The sequence below is a fragment of the Ictidomys tridecemlineatus genome, chromosome 5, assembly GCF_052094955.1.
Source record: "Ictidomys tridecemlineatus isolate mIctTri1 chromosome 5, mIctTri1.hap1, whole genome shotgun sequence".
NCBI lineage: Eukaryota > Metazoa > Chordata > Mammalia > Rodentia > Sciuridae > Ictidomys > Ictidomys tridecemlineatus.
Genome location: NC_135481.1, coordinates 179,664,381 through 179,690,683, shown reverse-complemented (window position 1 = coordinate 179,690,683; position 26,303 = coordinate 179,664,381). Strand labels below are relative to the sequence as shown.

The 26,303-nt window shown below is 46.6% G+C and overlaps 1 protein-coding gene and 1 long non-coding RNA gene across 5 annotated transcripts; one reads left to right on the top strand and one right to left on the bottom strand.

Annotated features, from left to right (window-relative positions):
- The first annotated feature begins 28 nt into the window (after positions 1-28).
- On the top strand, positions 29-18,545 carry LOC110598613 (uncharacterized). 3 transcript variants are annotated; one of them, XR_013439671.1, is made up of 5 exons: positions 29-148; positions 2,338-2,421; positions 2,932-3,123; positions 4,394-4,463; positions 5,940-18,545. It is a non-coding gene; the product is annotated as an uncharacterized LOC110598613 (long non-coding RNA). The 3 variants fall into 3 exon arrangements; XR_013439672.1 differs by having other exon boundaries at positions 35-501; positions 2,932-2,989; XR_013439670.1 differs by having other exon boundaries at positions 35-501.
- Tgif2 (TGFB induced factor homeobox 2) lies at positions 9,171-21,638 on the bottom strand. Of its 2 annotated transcripts, none has more exons than XM_005329868.5 (2): positions 21,447-21,638; positions 9,171-11,860 (listed from the first exon to the last, which is right to left on the bottom strand). In XM_005329868.5, exons 1-2 carry the CDS (start codon positions 21,636-21,638, stop codon positions 11,339-11,341), a joined length of 714 nt encoding a protein of 237 aa, XP_005329925.1. In that variant the 3' UTR covers positions 9,171-11,338. The 2 variants fall into 2 exon arrangements, with proteins under 2 accessions (XP_005329925.1, XP_077907866.1); XM_078051740.1 differs by lacking the exon at positions 21,447-21,638 and adding an exon at positions 15,273-15,554.
- Positions 21,639-26,303: the final 4,665 nt, after the last annotated feature.

The following is a 26,303-nucleotide window of genomic DNA, read 5'->3' as shown; positions in this document are numbered from 1 at the left end:
AGGCGCACTGCGCGAGGCGGAAGTGACGGTAAGCTTCCGTCCGACGCGCGGTAGGGTGAGAGGGAAGGGACAACACTTGCGGGGAGGCGTCACGAGCGCACGGAGGCGCTGTGGAGATTGAGGAACCGCAACAGAGGAGAGAGCAGAGGTTGGACATGAGCGTCGCCCAGTTAGTTACAGCTAGTCCCTTGAGCCACGGCTGGAGCGGCCCTGTCTTTGTGGAGGAGGCCTTGCCACCCTCCCGCCTGCAGAACCGAGATCTTACCCCCCTGGGAGTCCCACGCTGCCCTCGGGATCATTCTTCCCTGAACCTACAAGTTCTGCAGGACCTTGTTCAAGATGTTAACTCTTAGTTGTGACAGCTTAGTGTCGTAACTTGCCCGGCACCTTCTGTTGGCAAATGTGAACCCTCAGACCCCAAGAGAGGAAATAATTTCTAAGGCAAATTGGAACAAGCTGAGATCTCTTCGGGGATATAGGATGGAGAAGACACTTTATTAGGTATCAGGATATCTGACTGTTCATCTATTGTGCCCTCTCTAGGTGCTACTTCACAAAGTGTATTTCTGACCAGCAGCAGCTGCATCTGCTCACCCTAGACCTACTCAATCAGAAATTCTGGGAATGGGTCCCTTATCGAAAGTATCGGTGTTTTAACAAGCCCTGCAGGTGGTGCCACGCACAGTGTGCGATGAAGTGAATTGAGAGATCAAGACACATCACTTCTGTGCAGTGGGCTTATAGAGGCCAAGTAACTTGCCTGGAATCTCTCTCAGTCGTTGGATCTGATTAAAATCTGCTCTTAACTCTTTTTTTTTTTTTTTTTTTTTTTTTTTGTACCAGGGATTGAACCTAGGGCGCTTAACTCTAGCCCTTTTTTATATTTTTTTAAAAAATTAAAAAAATTTTTTTTAGTTGTCGATGGACCTTTATTTTTGTTTATATACTGTGCTGAGAATTGAACCAGTGCCTCACAAGTGCTAGGCAAGCCCTCTACCACTGAGCTACAACTCCAGACCCCTTTTCTATATTTTATTAGAGACAAGGTCCAAGGTCTCGCTAAGTTGCTTAGGGCCTTGCTACATTGCTGAGGCTGGATTTGAATTTGCAATCTTCCTGCCTCAGCCTCCTGAGTCGCTGGGATTACAGGCGAGGTGTCCAGCTCCTTATAACTTTTTTTTTTTTTGATAGGTGGACACAATAGCTCTATTTATCTATTTTTTTTTAAAGAGAGAGAGAAGAAGAGAGAGAGATAGAAATTTTAATATTTATTTTTAGTTTTTGGCGGACACAACATCTTTGTTTGTATGTGGTGCTGAGGATCGAACCCAGGCCGGACGCATGCCAGGCGAGCGCGCTACCACTTGAGCCACATCCCCAGCCCCTATCTATTTTTTTTTTTAAGTTTTTTTTAGGTGTAGTTGGACACAATGCCTTTATTTAATTAATTTATTTTTATGTGGTACTGAGGATTGAACTCAAGGCCTCACACTTGGTAGGCAAGCGCTCTGCCACCAAGGTACAGCAACAACCCTCCTCAACTCTTGAAGAGTTAAGGTGGCCCACTCCTGTAATCCCAATGGCTCAGGAGACTGAGATAGGAGGATCATGAGTTCAAAGCCAGTCTCAGCAAAGGCGAGGCACTAAGCAACTCAGTGAGACCCTGTCTCTAAATAAAACACAAAATAGGGCTGGAGATGGGGCTCAGTGGTTGAGTGCCCCCTAGTTCAATTTCTGGTACTAAAAAAAAAAGACTTAAAATGAATTAGGTCAGAAAAGCCTTTGCCTTTGCTGCCCAGAACAGTAATAACAGTGGCTCAGGAGGCTGAGGTAGGAGGATCACAAGTTCAAAGCCAGCCTCAGCAATTTAGAGAGGCCCTAACAACTGAGGGAGACCCTGTCTCTAAATAAAATACAAAAAAGGATTGGGGATGTGGCAGTGTTTAAGCACCCCTAGGTTCAATTCCCAGTACCAAAAAAAAGCTTTTGCATACCTGTCAACATTCATCTGTAGTTAGGTCTTCACTTTAGGTGAACAACAGAATCTCCTACAGAGCTTTTCCCAATACCTTATTTGATATTTTCCATTCCAGTCCTACTCCCAAGATTGAGTGAGGCTGGACCCCAAAGGTGATACACACTAACAGACTTTACTGTCTAGAACGATGGAAGGGCCTTACCTTGATATGAATGTACAAACTTAGTATAGTTTTCACATGAATCTTGTTCTTTCCAGCCCTTCCTTTGCTGAATCAATTCCCCTTTCATATGCAAAGTATAGCCTAACCAACTTGCTCTAGTTTGGAAGAGTATCATTGGTATAAACCTCTTTTACAGACTCCCTGGTGGCATGTAGTTCTGGCAACAAACTGATTACTCTATCATAGAAAGTTGAAAGAAAACCTAGCCCATGACCAGAAGGTAAGTTTTCACCCTATTTAGTCTAAAAGTGAAGATATGTAATGTGGAATCCGATCTGTGGGAGATTAGGGAAGACAGCTGTGAAGGAAGAGGGAGGAGTACATTCAGGGAGATGAAACCATGTAGGCTAATAGTAAGGAATGAAACCACAAGTAGGAAAAAGAGCAGGAAGACTCATGTAGAAGAATTTGGTTTTATCGCAAGGGTTGAGGAAGCCACAGAAAGGATTTGAACAGGGGAAGTGATCAGGTTTGCAATGTAGAAAGATCACTGTGGATCTGAGGACGTAGCTCAGTGTAAGAGTGCTTTCCTAGCGTGTGTAAAGCCCAGGGTTCGTTCCCCAGTACAACAAAAAAAGAAAAAGAAAAAGATCATCTGGCTGCTATTTGAGAGACTGGATCAGAGTGGGCAATTAAAATCATTAGGTGAGAGTTTCTAGGACCCTGAAGATGGACAAAATTGTACTAAAAAGGATTTTTTTTTTTTTTTTTTTTTTGCTGCATGTGGTAGCCCATACCTGTAATTCCAGCTACTTGTGAGGCTGAGACAAGAGGACCAAGAGTTCCAGGTCAGCCTCAGCAACTTATGAGACTCTGTTTAAAAAAAGGGTGGAGGACCAGGCACAAGTACTTAAGTGGTTCGGCATTTGCCTAGCATACCAAGCTCCTGTCTTCAATCCCCAGATCTGCAAAAAAAAGCCAGGTGAGATGGCTGTAATGCCAGCTACTCAGGAGGCTGAGGCATGAGGACCACAAGTTTGAAAATAGCCTGGGCAACTTCATGATGCCCTATCACAAAATAGAATAAAAAGGACTGGTAGTATAGCTCAATGGTAGAGCACTTGCCTAGCATTTGCAATACCCTGGGTTCAATCCTCAGTACTTGAAAAAAGAAATAGTTCTTTGGAGCTGAGGAAGATGTAGCTCAGTGGCTTATACAGCATGCCTGAGGGTTTGATTCCCCCGTAGTGAAGGAAAAAAAAAAACTTATAAATTTAAAAAATTTAAATTGTATGAAATATACATAACAATATATATATGTATATATATATAATTTTAACAATTTTTAAATGTACATTTCAATGACATTAAGTACATTTATTTCAGTTGGGTATTGTGGTACACCACACCTGTGTTCCCAGGTACTGGGGCAGCTGAGGCAGGACTATCTCAAATTCAAGACCTGCTTCAGCAACATAGTGAAACTCTGTTTCAAAATAAAAATAAAAAGAGTGCCCCTGAGTTGACTCCAGTACTGGAAAAAAAAAAAAAAGACAGTCATGGTGGTGCACACATATAGTCTCAGCCACTAAGGAGGCTGAAGCAGGAGAATTACAAGTTTGAGGATTACAGTCTCAGAAACTTAGTGAGGCCGTAAGCAATTTAGGAAGATCCTATCTCAAAATAAAATTTCAAAGACAGTTTAAAGGGCTGAGGATAGATCTCAATGGTAAGGCACCCCTGGGTTCAATTCTCAATGCCAATAAATAAATAAATAAATAAAAATAAAAAATAGAAGTACATTTCTTTGTTGTGCAGCCATCACCACCATTCATTTCAGAAGTTTCTCATCTTGTGAAACCAACACTTCATATTCATTAAACAATGACTCTCCTTTCTCCAGCCCTTAACTGTCATCATTCTGCTTTCTATGAATTTGACAACAAGATTTTTAAATTTTTAATTTGTTATATATGACAACAGAATGCATTACAATTCACATTACACATATAGAGCATACTTTTTCATATCTCTGGTTGTACACAAAGTAGAGTCACACCATTTATGTCTTCATACCTACTTAGGGTAATGATATTCATCTTATTCCCCAGTCTTTCCTTCCCTGGTACCCACTCCTTTCCCCCTCTCACCCCTTTGCCCTATCTAGAGTTCATCTAATCCTCCCATGCTCCCCCTCCCAACCCTACTATGAATTAGTCTCTTTATTTATTTATTTAATATTTATTTTTTAGTTTTCGGCGAACACAACATCTTTGTTTGTATGTGGTGCTGAGGATCGAACCCAGGCCGCACGCATTCCAGGTGAGCGCACTACGGCTTGAGCCACATCCCCAGCCCCAAATCAGTCTCTTTATATCAGAGAAAACATTCAACATTTGGTTTGGGGGGATTGACTAATTTCACTTAGCATTATATTCTCCAACTTCATCCATTTACCTGCAAATGCCATGATTTTATTCTCCTTTAATGCTGAGTAATATTCCATTGTGTATATATACCACATTTTTTTTACCCATTCATCTACTGAAGAACATCTAGTTTGGTTCCACAATTTAGCTATTGTGAATTGTGTGGTTATAAACATTGATGTGGCTGTGTCCCTATATTATGCTGTTTTTAAATCCTTTGGGTATAGACTGAGGAATGGGATAGCTGGGTCAAATGGTGGTTCCATTCCCAGTTTTCCAATGATTCTCCATACTGCTTTATATATTAGCTGCACCAATTTGCAGTTCCCCCAGCAATGTATGAGTGTGCCTTTTTCCCCACATCCTCACCAGCACTTATTGTTGTTTGTATTCTTCATAGCTGCTATTCTGACTGGAGTGAAATCTTAGAGTAGTTTTGATTTGCATTTCTGTAATTGCTAGAGATGATGAGTATTTTTTCATATATTTGTTGATTGACTGTATATCATCTGCTAAGAAGTGTCTTTTTAGTTCCTTGGCCATTTATTGATTAGGTTATTTGTTTTTTTTGGTGTTAACATTTTTGAATTCTTGAGTGGGTTTGGTGGTGTACGCCTTTAATCCCAGCAGCTCAAGAGGCTGAGACAAGAGAATAATGAGTTCAAAGCCAGCCTCAGCAATGGCGAGGCACTAAGCAACTCAGTGAGACCCTATCTCTAAAAGGAATACAAAAAAGGGCTGGGGATGTGGCTCAGTGGCTGAATACCCCTGAGTTTAATCCCCGTTACAAAATATATATATAAATTATATTTATATATATATATAAATATATATATTTATATATATATATTTGAGTTCTTTATATATCGTAGAGATCAGTGCTCTATCTGATATGTGTGTGGTAAAAATTTGCTCCCATTCTGCAGGCTCTCTATTCACCTGTTTTTTTTTTTTTTTTTTTTTGCTGAGAAGAAGCTTTTTAGTTTGAATTCATCCAATTTATGGATTCTTGTTTTTAATTCTTGCACTATAGGAGTCTTATTAAGAAAGTTCGTGCCTAATCCAACATGATGAAGATTTGGGCCTACTTTTTTTTTTTAATAGGCGCAGTGTCTCTGGTTTAATTCCTAAGTCCTTGATCCACTTTAAGTTGAATTTTGTGCATGGTGAGAGACAGGAGTTAAATTTCATTTTGTTGCATATGGATTTCCAGTTTCCCCAGCACCATTTGTTGAAGAGGAATGTATATTTTGGCACCTTTTTTTTGTTTTTTTTAAAGAGAGAGTGAGAGAGGAGGGGGAGAGAGAGAGAGAGAGAGAGAGAGAGAGAGAGAGAGAGAGAGAGAGAATTTTTAATATTTATTTTTTAGTTCTTGGTGGACACAACATCTTTGTTGGTATGTGGTGCTGAGGATTGAACCCGGGCCGCACACATGCCAGGCGAGCGCGCTACCCTTGAGCCACATCCCCAGCCCTATTTTGGCACCTTTGACAATCAGATTTTACCTCAGATAAGTATGGTCTGTCTGTCTCCGTCTCTCAGTATTGGAAATATTTTAATCCATGAACTCAGGATATCTTTCCATTTATTTGGTCATCTTTAATTTCTTTCAATGATTTTTATTTTAGTTTCCAGTTGGCAACTTGATTAATTTCTAAATGTTTTATTATTTTCTATGCTATTGTAAATGAAATTGTTTTCTTAATTTGCTTTTCAGATTATTCATTGTTAATGTCTAGAAACAACTTTTTTGGGGTGAGGTTTTGGAGATTGAACCCAGAAGTGCTTTACCACTAAGTCACATTCCCAGTCCTTTTTATTTTTTATTTTGAGACAGGGATTTGCTAAATTGCTTAGGGCATCACTAAATTGCTGAAGCTGATTTTGGATTTGTAATCGTCCTACCTTAGCCTCCCAAATTGCTGGGATTACAGGTGTGCACCACCATACCCAGGAAAACACAACCAATTTTCGTGTGTTCACTCTATCCTGCAACTTTGCTGAACTTATTTATTAGTTCCAACAGTTGTTAGGTGGAATCTTTAGAGTTTTCTACATTAAGATCACATCATCTTTGAAAATAGAGAACTTATACAGGAAAAACAAAACAAAACACGTTCTTTTTGTGTGATATTTATTCTGTCTTTTTTATGCTATATTGTTAAGTCTGACTTTAACCTCTGAGATTGCTTTTTATTTATTTATTTATTAATATTTATTTTTTAGTTATAGTTGGACACAACACCTTTATTTCACTTGTTTATTTTTGTGTGATGCTGAGGATCCAACCCAGGGTCTCGCACATTTGAGGAGAGCGCTCTACCGCTGAGCCACAACCCCAGCCCCACTGAGATTGATTTTTAAATTAAATTTTTATTTATAGGCTTGGGCTGTAGTTCAGTGGCAGAGCACTTGCCTGGCATACCTGAGGTACTGGGTTTGATCCTCAGCACCACATAAAAATAATCCAATCAAATAAAAGCATTCTGTTCATCCACAACTACAAAAAAAAATTTATTTACATGGGAAGTTACAAATTTATAGTATGAAGGATCCTTACTTAGATCCTGCATTGCAGTACAAGGTCACACAGCAAGTTAGAGGTTAAATAGACATCTGAAACTTGAGCTGTTTCTCTGCTTAGCTTTCTAGGAGTAGACAAAGCCTAGCTGGCAGCCAGCATGGAAGCCTTTGCCTAAAAGGTATTTATGGACTCAGAATTGTTCCTTTTTTGTTTTCATCCAAAGCTTTCCTTATCTTAAGAAGTGGAGAATCTGGCTAAATCCCAGTGTATCCATCTGGTTAAAATAAACATCTTGGGTGGTCTAAAATGGAAAAGAGCTTGGTGAAGTCAGTTTTGGAAGTGGGAGACATATTTGGAAGTAGGACACATTTTGTCTCAATGAGGTGTGGGATTTTTTTTAGGACTAGTTGAACACATGGTCTCAGCCCCATGGCTGAGTATTTCCTCCCAGCTGAATACTTCTATATCACTGCCAGCTGCTTGTGGTAGGGTTTGGGGAGGAAGGTATTCTCTGAAAGGTAAGACCGTGGCCCCCGATAGACACTGATGGATCCCAGAAATCAGTGGTCCAGGAGGATAACTACCAGCTATTGTTGTAGAGGTCTAACTGCATATCCTGTTTTGTTTTTCTTTAAATGACCCATGAAAATACACAGAATGTTTCGTTATAATGTGATACTGGGGATAGAACTCAGGACATTCTACCAATAAGATACATCCTCAGGCCTTTTTTTAAGATATGGTCTTGCTAAATTGCCCAGACTGTCCTGGAACTTGCAGTGCTCCTGCCTCAGCCTCCAGAGTAACTGGGATTATAGCTACCACATCTGGCTCAAAATACATTTAAAAAAATTGTTACCTACATGGGACTGTTATTAGAAAGGTGGGTCGTGTGTCCAGCCTCAGGAGTATGCTAATCACATTATCCCTATTAACTTGTATTATCTAGAGTTCTTGCTCACTTCCGGGCTCATCAGTTTGATGCAGAAAATGGTTTTTGTTTCAATTCTTTGAAAAGCATTGCAAGAAGCAGCTCTTGTTAAGCAGTTGAACCATCCAAACCACTTCTCCTTTTTAGGGAAATATTAATATTCATTCTCCAGATGTAAATGAATTGAAAAATTTACTTTGAAGAGTCCTTCTAGCACTAACCTATTCTTCTAAGCTTCAGAGCTAAGTGTTCAGTTTAGGAGTGAAAAATCAGGACCTTGGATGAATGGGCAAAGGAATTGCTCCTGAATCTGGGTAAATTGAATACCAATGGGAGATTAAATATCCTCTATCCAGGTATACTGGGGAGAAGCCAAGAAGCCACTTTAGTTGTATAACAGCTTTTGCAGGTGGGTACTAGGGATTGAACGTTGGGGCCCTTTACCACTGAGCTACATTCCCAGCCTTTTTAAAATTTTGAGATAAGGGTCTTACTTAATTGCCCAGGCTGGTTTGTGAGTCTTCTGCGTAGGGAGGATTACAGATGAATACCAGTGTCTAGCCCCACCCAGTTCCTTTACCTAAAGGGGCATTCATTTTCTCTGTGTGCACAAAAATTTTAAGACATAATGAACATCACAAAGACCCACTCACAATAAAACTACCATTACAGACCCTGGTTTCTGTACTTTGGGTTGACATTAGTGTATTGTTATTTCCATGTGGTGGAAATGCATTCGTAGAGAAAAACCAACAGGGGAATTACTAGCTTATACAATAGGGAAGTGGGGTAGTACTGGCTTCAGACATGACTGGAGCACTGGTCTCGTATCTACTTCTCTTTGTGTTGGCTTCATGTTCTTTTCTGAGAGGGAAAGGACAAAGTTGCCATTTCCCCAAGTTCATACCCAGATCACATAGCAAGCCCAAAGCTTAACTGCTGATCTCAGGAGGACTGGTCCAGCATGGGATACATATGTTCCCTTACATTGTGATGAATGGGTTATAGAATAGGACTAGGGAAAAGAAATAGGGGCGCAGGATGTACAAAACTCACACAGATGGCTAAAAGGAAGAGTGAAGGAGGTAAGGCAGAGTAAAAACAGTACTTGGTCCCCAGAGCCATAAAGGATCAATCAAGAACTGTTACATTTTAAAAATAAACAAAAACAGAACAACTTTATTTGACAAAAGACAAAAACAAAGTTATTTACAGTAGTTTTTTGCTCAAATAATTCAATGGGACAACTGTGCTTTATCCTCCAGGTTTACTTACAACCAAACCCAAGCAGAGGCTGCCCTATCCCCAGAGGCCCCATTTTATACAAGAAGGGAATGCCAGACAGAATTCAGCAGCATGGCCCCCTCTCCCCTCACAGTTCAGTGCACTGCAGGAAAGGAAAACCCCACTCCAACCCAATACACTGAGTCACCTACTGTAGGAGTCCTCCAACAGTTACATTAGATCTGGGCTCACAGACACCACTGGGGTAGGAGAGATGGAAGCACAGTAGCTTCAGCTAACTTGGAAGCTGCCATGTTGACCTTCCCCAACTGGGTCTGATGAGGGTGAAGATTCCCAGTTCCCTGCAGCAAAGAGGCCGGAGGGAGGCAGAACAGAGAGCCTAGGAAACCTGCCCATCTACAGAGGGCAAAACTCCCTTTCTGTAAGTAACCTATTCCCATGCCCACTCCAAGGGATGGGCCAAGTCATTCAGGAGAGGTAGGGGAACCTCCCTGAGGGTGTCAGGGATCTTCCGAAAAAGGACAAAGTATATGCCCTTGCTGTGGCCAAGTCAGTCAACACCCAGGAACCCCTTCCCCTCACGCCCAACCTGGCAATTTCAGGAAACTACAACAGGCCAGGGCTCCTGGCCTAACTTTTGGCCCAGTAACAATGTTATTCAGAACAAAAATATTTTGGCTAATAAAAGTCTAGGATTAGTGTTTCTTAAGATATATAAAGATGGGGTATACTGCTGTTGAACACTATCAGCAATGAAACAGCAAAATAAAGGGCGGTGGGGTGAAGACCAATTGTGATGTTTCACTGGGAAACTCAGGCAGGGCCTTTGCAACTCCAGGTTAAAGAAAGGTGAAGCAAAGACACAAAAACTACGTTTCTGGCCCAATTCCAGCCCCACTGCAGGAAATTCCCTGCTTCTTCCAGGAATAGCTTCTACCTCCTTTGTGGGAAAAGCTGCCTGTTCTAGTAGCTAGAAGGACTTCCTGACCAGCAGATGGCTCACTGCTCCCCAGGTGGAGATGATGGGAGCTTCTAACATTCCAGTCCCAAGTTTCCAAAGAAATTTTAAACCTCAGGCTGCAGGGCAAAGCCTTCAAGGGAGAAAAAAAAAAAGGGGGGGGGAGTATTAACAAGGGGAAGAAGGGGGGAAAAAAAAAGCCCATTGCTTCAGTCTAGCTTACTCCCCCACCCCTACCCCAAAACAGAGTAAAAACAAATCTCTGGTTTTATCATCTTTCTCTGCTCTATGTCTAGGTTGAGTCAGGTTCTGCTGTACTCTCTCTTGGCTGTGGCTATGCCCTTCTGTGCCTGATGCAAAAGAGCCAATGCCAAATTTCTTTTTCTGCCCCAAACACCTTTTTGGTAAACCAAAGGAACAATAAAACAACCATTTGGAATTCCTCATTTTGCAGAGATTTAGCTGGTCCCCCAAATAAAAATACTCCTCCCTTGTACAACAACCCCCAGTAGCAGTGGTGGATCATTCACAGTGGAGGATTAGACTCCATCTGCCATCTTGCACTCTCATTCCCCACTCCTGGGCTAACTACTGCAACTAATGCAAACCACAGCAAAAGAGGAAAAATAAACAGTTTAGCAAAAATCTAAACATTCAACTGGAGTCGGTGCTGTTAAATGTGCTGGATCCCTCTTCTTTTGCCCACACTTATGAACATGGAATGTCCACACCTGGTTTGACAGAGGCATAGCTCAGGAGCAGCATGGACCCAGCATAGGTCTGAACTTGGCAGGTTTCCGGAGCCCAGCCAAGGAAAGCAGGCTGGAACAAAGGGTCCCAGGAATTCTCTGGAGGAGCAGCAGCAGCACCATGCCTATCTCCAATCTCTTGGTCTCATCACTGAGGACGACTGGAGACAAGGCAGTCAGCAGAGAGGTCCCTGTCACAACGCAGTGACACCAGCTGGCATCTTCCTGCTGAAGACTTCTGGACAGAGGAGATGATACTGATGCTTGGCAGTGATCCATAGAAAACCCTCTGTATGGAAGGGAAGCGAACCAGGAACCCAGAACACCTGGCTTGAGCCTTGAGCACCCCTGTAGTAGATGCCTACTTGGGGTTCTCAGAAACTAAAGGGATTGGAGTATGCAGCAATGGGGGTGCTGGGTCCTGCTGCTTCTGAAGCTCCATCTCGGCAGCCCTCTGCAGCGCCACCTCCACCAGCAGCTGGAAGCTGCTGAAGTCCTCCTTGTCCTGCTCTGGGGGTGTGGGCGGTGGTGTGTTGAAAAGTCCACCTGTGGGGCTCCCAGCCTCAGCCCTGGTCAGCAGGGCAAGTGTACTACCAGGGGTCACTAGGGACTTGGGGGACTCCAGCTCCCCTGGTGGGAAGGAGGCTGCTGGCTTTTCCCCCTGGCCTGTGTGGAGCGGCATGGAGCACACAGACAAAGAGAGCACATTGGCGGGGGCAGGTACCGACACTGCCAGCACTGAGGGGCTGTTACCACGGGGCAGGGCCACTTCTGCGGCCTTACCGCCACGGCGGGAAATGGTGAACTGATTAGGGTCTTTGCCATCCTTCCGAAGCATGTCTGGGAGAAGCCGCCGCCGGGCGTTGATGAACCAATTACATATCTGGAATGAGTATAAGAGACTGATTAGTTCACTCCATCCAAAACTACTATGAAGTTCTAAGTCCCAGAAACAACAAACATAAACAAGGTCCCAGCCCTCACAGTGGGTCACAGAAGGAGAGTATATGAGAAATCACACAAACATAAACAGTGCTGGTGAAGACGATGACGGGGAGATCCAGTCTGGCCTTTGTGGATTTGGGGAAGTATTCCCTGAAGAAGCAGCTCTTCAACTGAGATCTAAAGTTATAAACAATTGATGAGGAGAGAACGGGCAGGGAGGAGTGGCAGGTAGCAGTAGAGTACCTATAAGAAACTCTGAAAGCAGGCCCACTTTGCTGGGCTGAGGATCCATTTCTTTCTCTCTCTTTTTTTTGGATACTAGGGATTGAACTCTGGGCGGGCAGGGAGGAGTGGCAGGTAGCAGTAGAGTACCTATAAGAAATTCTGAAAGCAGGCCCACTTTGCTGGGCTGAGGATCCATTTCTTTCTCTCTCTTTTTTTTGGATACTAGGGATTGAACTCTGGGGCGCTTACCTAATGAGCCATATCCCCATTAACATTTCTGTATTTCTTTATTTAGAGACAGGGTTTCACTAAGTTGCTGAGGCTGGCTCTGAACTTGCGATCCTCGTTTCAGCCTCCTGAGCTGTTGGGGTTACAGGTGTATGCCACAGTGTCCTGCAAGGATCCATTTTTCTTTCTTTCTTTTTTTTTTTTTTAGGATCCTTTTCTTGATCAGCAACAAAGCTATAAGGAGCTTTATAACAAAGCTATGATTTGCTTTGTGGAAGCAGGGAGATGGGCTGGTAGTTCAGGTTACATTAAGGCATGAGGCAAGAAAAGGAAAAATGTTTGATCTATTTAGGAAACTGGAAGTGGCAGGACCTACGCTGGATGAGTATAGGTGAGTGAAGGAAAGAGGGGATGGTGTGAAGAGTGATCCACTCCTAAATCTGAAGAGTGTTAGTGTAGGCTGGAGAAAAGAGCCACAAATTACCAAGGAAGGGTCAGAAGAAAAATTACTGTTTTTGAGCAACATCAGGATTATGAGGCATGAAATTCTCCACTGCACACTGTGATATGCTACAAAACTCAAGATGCCTGTAGATTCATGTGTCATATGCACACAGAACTAGGGATGGATTTCCAGAAACTTATACAATCTAGGCAAGTACTCTGCCACCAAGCTACAATCCCAACTCTGTATTTGATTCGATTTGATTCTGAGAAATCAGATCACTACATTGCCCAGACTGCCTTGAACTTGCACTCCTCCTGCCTCAATCTCCTGAGTTACTGGGAACACAGGTGTAGCAGTGCACCCAGCCTCTAAACTCTTTTGAGAACCAGCTTCACAGTTTCCAGTCTAGTCTTCTCACTGGTTGTCAGTCCCTTTCTAAAATGCAATGGCTCTCATTTCTATTGTAGAAAACTGCCATTTTTGTCTTCCTACTTCCTACAGATCAGTCCAGATTCCAGAGCCTAGATATTAAAACAGTCCCCTGATGGGCATGGTGGTGCACACGTATAATCCCTGCAACTCCAGAGGCTGAGACAGGAAGACTAAAAGTTCAAGGCCAACCTGAGCAACTGGGCTAGACCCTGTCTCAAAATAATAAAAAGGGCTGGGGATGTAACTCAGTGGTGCAGTGCCCCAGGGTTCAATCCTGTTTCCCCCCCTCCTCTCTCTCTCTCTCTCTCACACACACACACACACACACACACACACACACACGCAGAGGTGGGGGTGTATGGTAGGTGATGACTCTAAACCAACAGAGCTGATCCCACTAGCCCAGAACACTATGGGTTTTGTACATTTGTATCATCAAGCTTCTTTTTTGGCCCATTATTTGGGGTAAGCCCTTGGGTCCCATTTTCCCCTTGACTCTGCCTCTGTCCAAAAGAATAGCCACCTGTGAGAGGAACTGTTGCCTGCCATAGCTCTCTACCTAGCTGGTTGCAGCAGTACCCATCCCACAGGTGACCCAAAGATAGCACTGTGTCCCTGTGAGGGCAGAGTCAGGAACTTCTACGGCCCCTCTTTCCACATCCATTTCAGCTTGAAAGGACCTCAACCCTGAAGTTCATTCATCCCACTTCACTTCTGTGGTCTTCCTAGTGAAACTGAACAGGCATCAGTAGCAGACACTAACCAGTGCTGGCAGAACTGAATCCTGAGTTAAGTACAGGGAAGCCCCAAAGAAGAGATTGGGCTGAATTGCTGAGGAGGCAGAAAGAAGGAAGAAAACTTATTACACACCTTTGATATCACCAGCCATCTCATTTGCATTACGTTTAATCTGCATACAAGCCTGGGAGATAGTGGGCAGTGTCCCCAAAGTATTATAGAGGGAATCAGAAGCTCAAAAAGATGAAAGAGGGGCTGGGGTTGTGACTCAGTGGCAGAGCACTTGCCTAGCATGTGTGAGACACTAGGTTCCAGGCCTCAGCACCACATAAATAAAATAAAGGTATTTGGTCCATCTATAACTAAAAATTAAAAAAAAAAAAAAAAAGGATGAAAGAACTTGAAAGGCTCAGTTATTCAGCCTATAATCCCAGCTACTTGGGAGGCTGAGGTAGGATGATACCAAGTTTGAGCTCAGCCTCAGCAATTTAATGAGACTTTGTCTCAAAACAAAAAAACAAATAAGGTTTGGTGGGACTGGAAGCACAGCTCAGTGCTAGAGCATTTGTCCAGCATTTGTAAGGCCCTGGGTTTAATCCTCAGTACCACCAAAAACAAAAAGTCTGGGGACATGGCTCAGCAGTAGAGCACCTCTGGGCCCAATCCCCAGTATTGGAGGCTGGGGGTTGTTGAGATGAAAGAACTTGCCCAGAGTCACGCAGCCTCTGAGTATAGAGCTAGTATAGCTAAACAATTATGACTACAATCCTAATAGCAACACCTGAACACAAAACATCAGGTGATTTGTTAGAGAAACAAGAGGCCTTGGTCAGGGAGGTTCAGTAATTCCTCAAGATCACAGTACAAAGGCTGCAATCTGACCAACAGTGAGTTCCAGGCACCCTTGTTAGCCAGCCTAGGGGCATCGGCAGGAGACCCTTTCTCTCCCCTGGCTCAGGAGCAGCGCTTTCAGCTATCTTCCTTCCATTTCTCCTTCCTCCCTCCCTCCCTCCCAAGGCAGCTTCCTGGGCTACCTATGTTATAGGAGGGCACTGCACCTGTCCACCCCAGCCTTAGATGCAGGTAATCAGTCAGGTCACAGTGACCTGGGCCAGGCAAAGTCAGGACTAAGTCTAGCCTTGAAGCTGTTTCAGGGAGGGGTGCCCACTAGCAGCTGTGTGGTCACCTAGCCCCTAGCTGCACTTCCCATTTTGGCTTATGATTCACAGAAGAGAACAACAGGAAAACGGCCCCCGTGCCCATTCCCCTGAGTGCTCACCCAGGTCCACAGAAGACTTGGCAGCCTACTGTCTGTCGTGTCTCCTCGTCCTATAGAAATCCCACAGCTGAGGGCGGCCGGCAAGGCAGGAGGCTGAGGAAGCCGATTTCCTAGCCCCTTCAGCTGCCCACCCATGCCTAAGTCAGGAAAAAGAGCACGTGACTCGCCCTCAATCAAGGTCCTCCAGAGGCGATGGGAAGGAAGCCAAAGTGAATCCTGTGATTTGTGTCGCAGCACACAGGCTGCGTCCCTCAGAGCCTGGCTGTCATCAAAGGGCTCCATGGAAAAGCTGCTGCCTTGTCAAGGTTTTTTTTTTTTTCCTTAATCAGTGGCTGAGGTGGGAAGAAATCACTGGAAGAGTAGAGGGGCTCCAGGAAGCTGGCGCAGGCCCTGAGGATGGGAAAAGCGGGTCTGAGGAAGTGGGCAGAAAGCTTTCATTCCATGTGTCCCCTCAGCTGTGAGAGAGCAAGGGGAAGAAGTGAAGGTGTGCTGAGGCCTTTCCCACACCTCACAGCACCATCTGCCCAGCAGCCAGCAATCCCAGGTGTTCTAAAAAGCAGCTGGCTGTGTTACAATCACCTTGAAAGTGATTGAAAATTTTTTTTTACAGAGCTATTTCCTATCTGCTTCATAGATCAGGTGGGGGTGGAGTCAGGATTTCTAAACAAGTGAGCAGGAGAGTTTGCTGATTGGGCTTGGGATGACCTGGCTGGTGTAACTTGTCCTTGTGGGCAGAGCCTTTTTTTTAAGCAAAAACATAAGCGCAAAAAACAAAGATGGAGCGCCTCAGGAGGCTGAGGCAGGAGAACCAGGAGCTCAAAGCCAGCCTCAGGAAAAGTGAGGCTCTAACAACTCAGTGAGACCCTGTCTCTAAATAAAATACAAAATAGGGCTGGGGTTGTGGCTTGGCCATAGATCGCTCGCCTCGAATGTGTAAGAGACCCTGGGTTGGATCCTCAGCATCACATAAAAATAAATAAACAAAAGGTATTGTGTCCATGTATAACTAAAAATAATAATAATAAAATAGAGTTGGGGATGTGGCCTAGAGGATGTGGCCCCTGAGTTCAATCCCTGGTACCTCCCCCCACCCCACCCCCCAAAAACAACCCTAGAGATGATATGTGGGGATACAGCGTGTCTGTGGGAGGACTGAAAGGCAGCTAGCTTTAGAGCCAGGGAGAAAGGGAGACCTGAAGATAGTCACTGGCTGCCAAGAGGCCTGACTGTCCCTTCCTCCCACCACCACCACCACAGAGTCACCACAACCTCTGCACTAGGCTCCTTTCTCACTCTAGGTTCCTGAGCCATGAGGGTTCAGGAAAAGCTCCTCTCAGGAGGGGGCAGAGAGGTGCTGGTTCTGTTTCCAGCACAGAGCACTGGACCTGACTCAGTACAGCCCAGTTAATGTTGGAGGGAAGGTGGGTGGCACAGAACCCTCCTAGGCAGTCCCAGACTAGAAACCATAGAGGACTAGAAACCACAGAGGAGTCCAACGTTAAACTAGGAATAGAAGGTGTCACCGGGACCAGTGAATATCCTTCACAAGAGACTTTTTTTTTTTTTTTTTTTGGTCTTACTCTCCCAACTGCCTTGCTCTGGGCAAGTCCTGGCAAAGCAGTCAGTTAAATGACTCATTGACTTGCTAATGAGATTGCTCCCGGGCCCTTTAAAGGAGACTTTCAAAAGAGATGCCCCAAGGAAAGAAAACAAGCTTAGCCAAATGTGAATACCTGTTGAAATCTGTGGTATTTGGAGTTCATTGCAATATTCTTACTTTTCTGGATATTTGAAAATGTTAATGATAAAATTTTAAAATGTAAATATATAGGGGTGAGCTCAGTGGTACATGCCTGTAATCCCAAGGACTCAGAAGGCTGCTGAAGGAGGACTGTAAATTCAAGGTGAGCCTCAGCAACTTGTGGAGACCCTGTCTCAAAACATAAAAAAATAGGGGCTGGGGTTCTGGCTCAGTGGTAGAGGGTTTGCCCCACCTGTGTGAGGCACTGGGCTCAATTTTCAGCACCACATATAAATAAATGAGTAAAATAAAGGTTCATTCCAGCAGCTTGGGAGGCTGAGCCAGGGGAAAAAAAAAGCCAGCCTCAGCAACTTAAGGAGGCCCTAAACAACTCAGCAAGACCCTGTCTTTAAACTAAAATGCCAAAAAAGGGCTAGAGATGTGGGCAGTGGTTAAGTGCCCCTGGGTTCAATCCCAGGTACCAAAAACCAAACAAAGTTATTTTCATAAAAGGGTATAGGATGTAGCTAAGTGGTAGAGTGCTTGCATTACATGCATATGCTTAAGGCCCGGGTTCAAGCCCCAGTGGGGAAGGGGAAGGGATGGCAGTGAAGAAATGGGCAAGGACACAAAGATGCCTCCAGGAATTTAAGCCAATTTTTCCTGACTCAGGAGCCTGTTTCCTTAATTCTGACATTTCCAATGCTTTATCATTATTTTCTGTCATTTTTTTTTTGGTAAACTTTTTTTTTTTTAAAGAGAGAGTGAGAGAGGAGAGGGAGAGAGAGAGAGAGAGAGAGAGAGAGAGAGAGAGAGAATTTTTAATATTTATTTTTTAGTTCTCGGCGGACACAACATCATTGTTGGTATGTGGTGCTGAGGATCGAACCCGGGCCGCACGCATGGCAAGCGATCGCGCTACTGCTTGAGCCACATCCCCAGCCCCAATTTTCTGTCATTTTAACAGTTTAATACCAGGCATTGAGCTAAACACTGGGAGTATAACAAAAAATGAAAGGAGGTCTCTTCCCTCCACACCTCCAGAATTTGGTGCCATCTAAAACTTAGCCAGTCAAGTGTCTCAATGTTAGGTCCCAGTCCAGTTGCTGCAGGAACACACAGCTTCCTCAGGGGTTGGGAGTCCCTTTTTCTGAGGGGGACAGCAGTTTGGGGTGGAGATCAGTACATACAGTAGGAATGTGGGGGAGCAGATAAGACAAGTGCATAGTTGGGCTGATCTGAGATTCATGATAGCGTCCCTCAAGGAGTGCCACATGGTGCCCACTGTTTCCTAACTCTAGCATGACTGGCACACAGTGGCCACCATTGGAAACTCCCACCACTGGAATCCAATGGTTGATCCTTGCCTTGGACTTGTCCAAGTGGACCTGTTGTCCTAAGGGACCCATTAGTTCTCAAGGAGGATGTCTTGGCTTCATGTTTCCACTGTGGTCATGGGTAGGAGTGGCCATTAGGACTCACTTCCAGAGTCAGAGCCTTCGTACCACTATATACTAGGACAGTCAGCAAAATACCATGGCCACTTTAATATAGTTAGAAGGAATTTCCCTGTTTTATATTTATCTACTTTGAAAAATTATTTAGTTTTATACTTGCGTATAGAAGCAAAAAGCAAAAGTTTTTTTTTTTTTTAACCTTGTTTTATATTTGTACATACTTAAGTGAAACGATTCAGGAGCCTGTTTTCTTAATTCTGAAATCTCCAATGCTTTATCATTATTTTCTGTCAGTAGAGCGCTTACCTAGCACATGTGAGGCCCTGGGTTCAATCCTCAGTACAACATAAAAATAAATAAATAAAATAAAGGTATTGACAACTACAACTAAAAAATAAATACTTAAAAAAAAGGACTCAGATTACTATCTTGGGGAGACAGGTCCATGAATTTTTTTTTTCCCCTAAAGAATTGGTACATGTATCAGATTTGAGAAAGTGTCCCTGACAAAAAGTAATTCCAATACAGTGACAAGTGGTTTGACAGAACAGGTATGGGAATACACAGCAGTGTCCCAAAACCCCAGCTGTGGGCCACAGAGTGTCTATACGAGAAAGAGGGGCTTGAATGGAGTGGGCCAGGTAGGAAAACTCAGGGCTGTGCCCAGCTACTCCCAGCCAAGGGAGAAAACCTAGAGGCCTGAGGGTCAAGGGCCAGGAGGAGCCTGGACCCACCCCAGGTAGATGGGTTCAGGGCAACATCAGATTTGTGCTTTAGTATTCTAAAGAATAGACTGAAGGAGAAGGCTGAAGATGGTAAAGAGGCTGTCTGGGTGATCCTGGCTTTTGGGCTCTAGACCTTTTGCCTGTGCTGTTCTACATTCTGTAAGTTCAAGGCCACCTCTTCTGGGAGCTTTGGGTCTATTTGAAGCTCCAGCCCTGCCTGGGCCGAGTTTTTGCTACCCTTGTCCCAGCAGAGATCACTTTTGCAACATCAGTGGCCAAGCCTATCTCCTACCTGACCCACGCTTGATAGTCTTTAGGGTGTCCCTGAGGCATGGAGCTGAGTACAATGGGGGAGCTCAGGAGGACCCTGAAACGCTTTGTGTTACTAGGCACCCAGGCTCATCCAAGACTTTCTGCACTAGGGGAGAAATGAGGATTAAGTCAGGAGCAAAAGCACCCACTGGATACCAACCACGGCATAGTCAGCCTTGAATTCTTCTCAGTCCTTCCTCTCTATACCCTAGAAAAATATTACAACCACCTCCCTTTGTCCAGATCAGAAAATAATGAGGCTCAGAGAGATGGCAGTGACTTGGCCAGGGTCCAGGCTTCCTCATGTGGAGAGGATGGAATCTGAGTCAGGATCTGTAACTCTAGATCCCTTCTTGAAGACAGACTAGGATTAACCACTGCCCATGAGCTGATTCTTACCGAGACTCCTCTTGGTGGGGATAAGAGCTGGGAAGCCAGGGAGAAAGCAGGAGGATCAGAATGGAGTGAAAGGGAGGGGAAGCACTGTGGAGGGGAGTAAACTGCAGTGACCAGGCAGGGGCAGAGGGCCCAGGGGAACTGGGGGAGGGGCCCAGCCCATTCCTGAAGGAAGAGGTGGGGGCCAGCAGGGTGGGGGTGACCTGCCAGGCTTAGGGCCTACTATAAGTCCCCCAGGGAGGTGAAAGTCAAATTGGACACAGACAATGGTGGTCTAGGGTATCCTGCCTTAGCACTTGAAAACAGTAAAAGCTGGGTGCAGTGGCTCACACCTGTAATCCCAGCAACTTGGGAGGCCAAGGCAGTTCTAAAGCCTCAGCAACTTAGTGAGGACCTGAGCAACTTGGCAAGACCCTGTCTCAAAAATCAAAAGGGCGGGGCTGGGGATGTGGCTCAAGCGGTAGCGCGCCCGCCTAGCATGCGTGCTGCCCGGGTTCGATCCTCAGCAGCACCACATACCAACAAAGATGTTGTGTCCGCCGAGAACTAAGAAAAAATAAATAAATGTTAAAATTCTCTCTCTCTCTCTGTCCCCCTCTCTCTCACTCTCTCTTTAAAAAAAAAAAAAAAATCAAAAGGGCTGGGATGTAGCTCAGTGGTGAAGCACCCTTGCATTTGTCTTGCAGTTAATGATGACACCTGGGCACTAACAACCAAAAAGAAAATAGCAAAGACACCTAGACGACAGCAACAGAACAATTTAAAGGAGATGTTACTTTGCACTCCAAAAAAAAATTTTTTTTCCAGTGCTAAGAATGGAAACCAGGCCAAGTGCTCCACTGAACTACATCCCAGCCTCCTAACAACTATCTTTGAGTGTGTGCCTGTGCAGTTTTTGTTTTGTTTTATGGAGATGATTAAGCCCAGGGGCACTTAATCACTGAGCCACATCCCCAGCCCATCTTAATATTTATTTAGAGACAAGGTCTCCCTGAATTGCTTAGGGTCTCCCTAAATCGCTGAGGCTGGCTTTGAACTCGCAATCCTCCTGCCTCTGCCTCCCAGCCACTGGGATTATAGGCGTGTGCCACCATGCCTACCTCCCTGTACAGTTTTCAGAGCACTTTCACATCCCGTTCTGAATACATTCCTCATAACAGTTCCATCAGGTAGAGGAATCTATCCCTCCCTCACTTTACAGATGGATAAAGCAAGACAAAGCGCACAGTCCTATGGTAGAATTGGGTTTTGGATCCTGAACCTCTGACTTCTTCCAACTCATTTCTTAACTACATTGCAGAACCCCAGCTGCCCCACAACCAAGACCCCAACCCAACAGTGTTATTAATGATGACACCTGGACACCAACAACAATTGCTTGCCTCTTCAGAACTTTTCAGAGTCTGAAATCTAGCTGCAATGACCTTACTTCACTGTCTTCCCTTTAAGCAGGGAGAGTGGGTGTTCTCACCTGACACAAGAAACTGAGGTACAAAGCCACACTGTAAATCAGTGACAGGGCTGACTCAGGTCTAAAACTTACCTGCAGCACTGAGAGGTTGGTCTGTCCAGAAAGGCTCAGCTTCTCCTGCTCTGAGGGGTAGGCGTTGTAGCGGTGCAAATACAGCCAGTCCCGGAGGATCTTCACGGACTCCTTGGGTAGGTTCCCCCTGCGCTTCCTCTTGCCCGCCAGGGAGAGGAGGCCTTCATCTTCACCCAGATCACTGTCCGACATGGTGCCTAGGAGCTAGGCTGGATCTTAGGTGAGCCTGGGACAAGTGGCATAGGGGACATCATTACTGTGCACTTACCGCCACGTACCCTGTTTCTTAATTTGCTCACTACTACTACAGCCTGAGATTCCAGAAACTGAGGAGTCTCCAAAGTCTCTGGCTACACCCTAGCTGGAGAAACTAGAAGGATGAGTCCAAAATGCCACCATTTCGTGGAGCCAGATAGGTGACTACTAAATGAGCGGCATCTGGGCATGGTGGTGCACACCTGTAATCCCAACTACTCAGGAAGCTGAGGCGGGAGGAGTGCAAGTTTCGGCCAGCCTGGGCAACTTGGTAAGAACCTGTCTCAAAATTAAAAATAATAAGGGCTGGAGATGAAGCTCAGAGGTTAAACCCCTCTGGGTTCATCCCTGGTATCAAATAAACTAAAATGAATGGCAACTCAAGTAGGAAGACTAGAAATCATTACGGCCATGATTGAAATCTATTGTATCCAGCATTTTATATTACTTCATTTAATTCTCACAAACCCCTCTGAGGGAGAAACTATTCATATTGTTTTATAGATGAGGAAACAAAGAAAATAATAAGAATGCAACCCGGGTCCACACAAAACCTCATACACTAATGTTCACAGCAACCTTATTCACAGTAGCCAAAAGGTGGAAACAACCAAGTGGCTATCAACAGATGAATGATTTGTGATTTACTTATACAATGAATATTATCTGCCCAAAAAAGAAGTTCTCATATTTTCTATAACATGGACGGACCTTGAAAACATGCTAAGTAAATCCTCAAAGAGGCTAGCCACACAAGACCACATATGGTATGTTTCCATTTACAATGGAATGTCCAGGATAGGAGGCTCTATAGTGACAGAAGGGAGATTGGGCAGTTAGGGCTGGGGAGGATAAAAGAGTGGTAGCTACAGTGAATGGAGTTTCTTTCTGAGAGGATAAAAATATCCTAAAATTGACTGGTAGTGATCACTACACATGGTTGTAAAAATACTAAAAACCACTGATTTATATACTTTAAATTAGTAAATTGTGTAGTATGCAAGTTATATCCCAATAAAAAGTTACTTTAAAAAATCCCATCTGCAGCAGTTATTCAAGTAGGATTTGGGCTCAGGTAACCTGCTTCTCCCATCCCTTTGTGATCTCTGCATTATCTTGCCTCCCAGGTCTCCCAAGGCCAGTGAGGTGTCTGGAAACTATAATCACATGGTCCTGCAACAAACCATGTAATATTTATTAAGCATCTACTGTGTACCGTGCCAAGAGTAGTGAATCATCCCTACTGGTTGTTTCTTAGATACTCTCCTTGTTTAGGCCTCAGCCTGGTCCCAGGCAAGGCTCTATCTGGTCCCTGCCCTACCCCCATTTGGCTGTGTGACCCTGGGTAAGTATCCTTTCCTCTCTTGGCTTGAAGTTCCCTCTCCTTCACCTGTCAAACAGAGGAAGATTTTTTTTCCCCCTAGATAACCCAATTCAGCTGCTCATTCCCCCCCTAAAGTTCTTGTTCACACAAGCAAAAGAAATTTGCATTTTAAAAGCAAAAGTTCTAGGCCAAGCCTGATGCCAGAATCTCAAGGCTCCTCCCTTCTCAGCCTTTTAACAGCTCCCCAGCAGGCTGGGCCAACAGACTCTGGCATCTCCCAGGTTTTGTTTCCTCGACTTGGGTCTGAGCCCAGATCTCTGGGCCAGCGAAGCCAGGCTTTCGAGGGAAGGGTCTACCCTCAGCCAGGCCACCTGGAGGTGAGACAGGCACTGCTTAGATGTGCCACTCCTCAGAAAGCACCACTGCTGTCTGCTTTCTGAGGTCAGACATTTCTAGCTGCCAGGGCAGCTGGGATCTGGGCTCAGGGATGCAGCCCTGGCAAGCAGTGAGAAGTTTACTCAAGGTTATCTGTACAAATTCCACCCTGGCTGCCAGCCAGAACCCAATCTGCAGGGTTCCAGAGGTAGGCCCCGGGGATGACCCCTTAGTCTGCACAAACCTATCCATTTCAGTGTCCTGCTTCCCAGGCCGGCCTACAGTCCTGCAGATTTCCCACATACTTTATCTCACAGTTACACATCTTGCCCACCCCACAGACAACTCCGATAGCGATCAGGTAACCGGCACAGCCCACTGCTGAACTCCTACAAGCCCCATGATTTTCAGACACACATTGCACGCACACAGCTTACAAACCCCAAGCCTAGCACCAAAGACTGTGACCCACTCAACTAGCCCAACTCCTGCATCCGCCCACCCACGAACTCCAACCGACCCGCCCACCCACGATGTCCCAAAAGGGGAAAAGCTCTGGACGTCATCACATCAGCGGTCAGCTCAGAGCCCCTCCGACATAACACCCAGTGCACCCTCCTTCATGCTCCCACGACGCCACCTGCAGCCACTCCCGCAGGAACTTTCTGACAACTCCCCCAGCTCGGCCGACACTCCCCCGGGTCGCGCACCGGGGCTCACATTCCCAGCAGTTCACACAAAGCGCGAAACCTCCCCCGCGGCCCAGACAGAGCAGAGCACATGGCTCCCGGGGCGGCTAGGAGTCGGCCGGCGCTCGGGGCGCCCGCACCCCCGGCCCCCCACCCCAGGTCAAAATGCGCGCAACAGCTCCTTCGTGGGCCTGCAAACCTGGAGGGGCTAGGGCTCTGAGAAAAAGAAAACTCACGTGTTTGAACCGGGGCAGAAAAAGTTTGGTTCCCACCCCCTTCCCCGGCTGCTCCGAGCTGGCTGCCTCTTCGGGGCGCGGGGCCGGCGGAGCGTGCGCGCTCGGCTTTGTGCTCCGAACTCGGCCCGGAGGGGGAGGGGAGAGGAGGGGGCTGGGCTCCCACCTCCGCACCGCCCCCCCAGTCCTGCGCCCAGACTCCATGTTGTTCGCCCCCAGCCCCAGGGACCGCGCGCCTCCCCGGAGTGAGGCTCGGCTCCCCGTCGCCTGCCCAAGGTCCCGGCGCGCACAAACTTTCTCCCGGTCGCCGGCCCCACGCGCCCCGCTGCCTTGGCCCGCCCGGGAGTGACAGATGCCTCGGAGACAGACTTTCCTTTGTTCCAAGGAAAGGGGAACTCGCGCGGGCTCCCCACCCTCCCCTCTCGGGGCCCTTCCCACTGCCCCCACCCCCAGCTGTCACTCTCAGCCGCCCCCTCCCCGGCTCGGCCGCGGGGGGGGGCCCTGCCGGCGGTTAGCAACGTGCACTTTTGAAACCAAACAAACCCGCCCCCCGCGCGCTCACCCCAGTCCGGGGCACTGGCGGCCCGCTCCCAGAGTGGGATCCTAGGAAGCTGGGCCCCCCAAAAGGGCCCGAGCGAACTTCCTCCCGGGGGCTGACGAGGCTCCCGCCAGCACTCCGCAGTCGGGACTCACAAACACACCCAAGCTCACACACCCACAATCGCACGCGCCAGGATGACGCCCCCTCCCCCGCCCGGCAGCGAAAAAGAAACTTTCCAAGTTGTCCGCGCGCCCCCACCCCCATCTCCGCCCCTCCTGCGTCCCGCACTGACTTTTCCCGGCGGCTTTCGGGCCCACGCGGCCTCGGGCAGGGTGCGGGGCGTCCCGGCCGGGGCGGGGGGCGCCGGGGGCGCGCGCCGCGTACCTGCCGGGCCTGACACCCGCCTGACAGCTCGCGGCTGGAAAGCACCTCGCGGCCTGACGTCAGATCCCCTCTCCTCCCCTCAGCGCGCGCCTCGCCCTCCCCCACCGCCCGGAGGCAGCAAACAAACTTTGCGCCGAGCGCGACCAACTACGCCCACCCCCCGCGGGGCGGGCCCGCAGCCCGGGGGGCTCCGCCCCGCCCACCGCGCCGGAGGGGGCGGGCCCGGAGGGCACCTTCTTCCTGCGCCCACCCACCTCAGGAATGCCACATGGCCTCGGGAGGGAAGCGGTGGGACCTGGGTTCCCGCAGCCCGCTTAGGGGCAGGAAGTGGCCCGCTCCTCCTTTCGGAGAGCATTTCCGGAGCGCCTACTGTGTGCTCTTGGCCGGGGGTGGGGCCTTACAAAGGGAGAATTTATGCCAGTCCCGACGATTGCGTCTGGGGCCCGCACCAGAACTCGGGTCCGCGCCGGGATAGTTCACATTGCTTGGAGGAGAAACTGAGGCCACTTAGTCCCAGACTTACCCCCAGTTGGTAAGGTGCCCGGCTCAAAATGCGATTCCTGTTCTGTCCTTAAGGGCCCACAGACTCTGGAATAAGGCTGCCTGGGAACTACCCCAAGCAGGTAACCTAGGCCTAGCATTCAAGGGCGGTCAGCCAGGCTGTGCGCGCACTTCTAGGTTTCATTGGAGGTACATCAGGTTGTGGGATAGGTGCTGCCTTACCTGTGAGCTGCAGAGAGAGTCAGCGTTTGCTTTTGTCACAGTTAAACAGTATCATTCAGCCAGGTGGGTCAGACAGCAAAGCCAGAGCCATCCACCGATTGGGCTGGTCCTTGATAGGTTTTGAGGGGCCGGTTGGGAGTTTGCGGGCCTTGGCTGGTTCCTCTTTCCTCTGTGGTTACATACTGCTCCAGGAGCTTTTTCTTGACTTCCCATCATCCCGCCAGCGCTCCTGGTCTCTGCAGTGTGTACCCCACAAACCGGAAAGTATCTGCTGATCCTCGCTTAATTCGAACCAGGAAGACCCTCTTCTGGGCTACTCTTTCTTCGTCTAGG

What these genes read in the sequence shown, in the direction of transcription:
- Tgif2 (XM_078051740.1), bottom strand. Translation starts at nt 15,554, where the DNA reads ATGGAGCCCTTTGATGACAGCCAGGCTCTGAGGGACGCAGCCTGTGTG. An exon ending in CAAGTCTTCTGTGGACCTGG is followed by an intron (nt 11,861 to 15,272) that starts GTGAGCACTCAG and finishes TACTCATTCCAG; the next exon opens with ATATGTAATTGGTTCATCAA.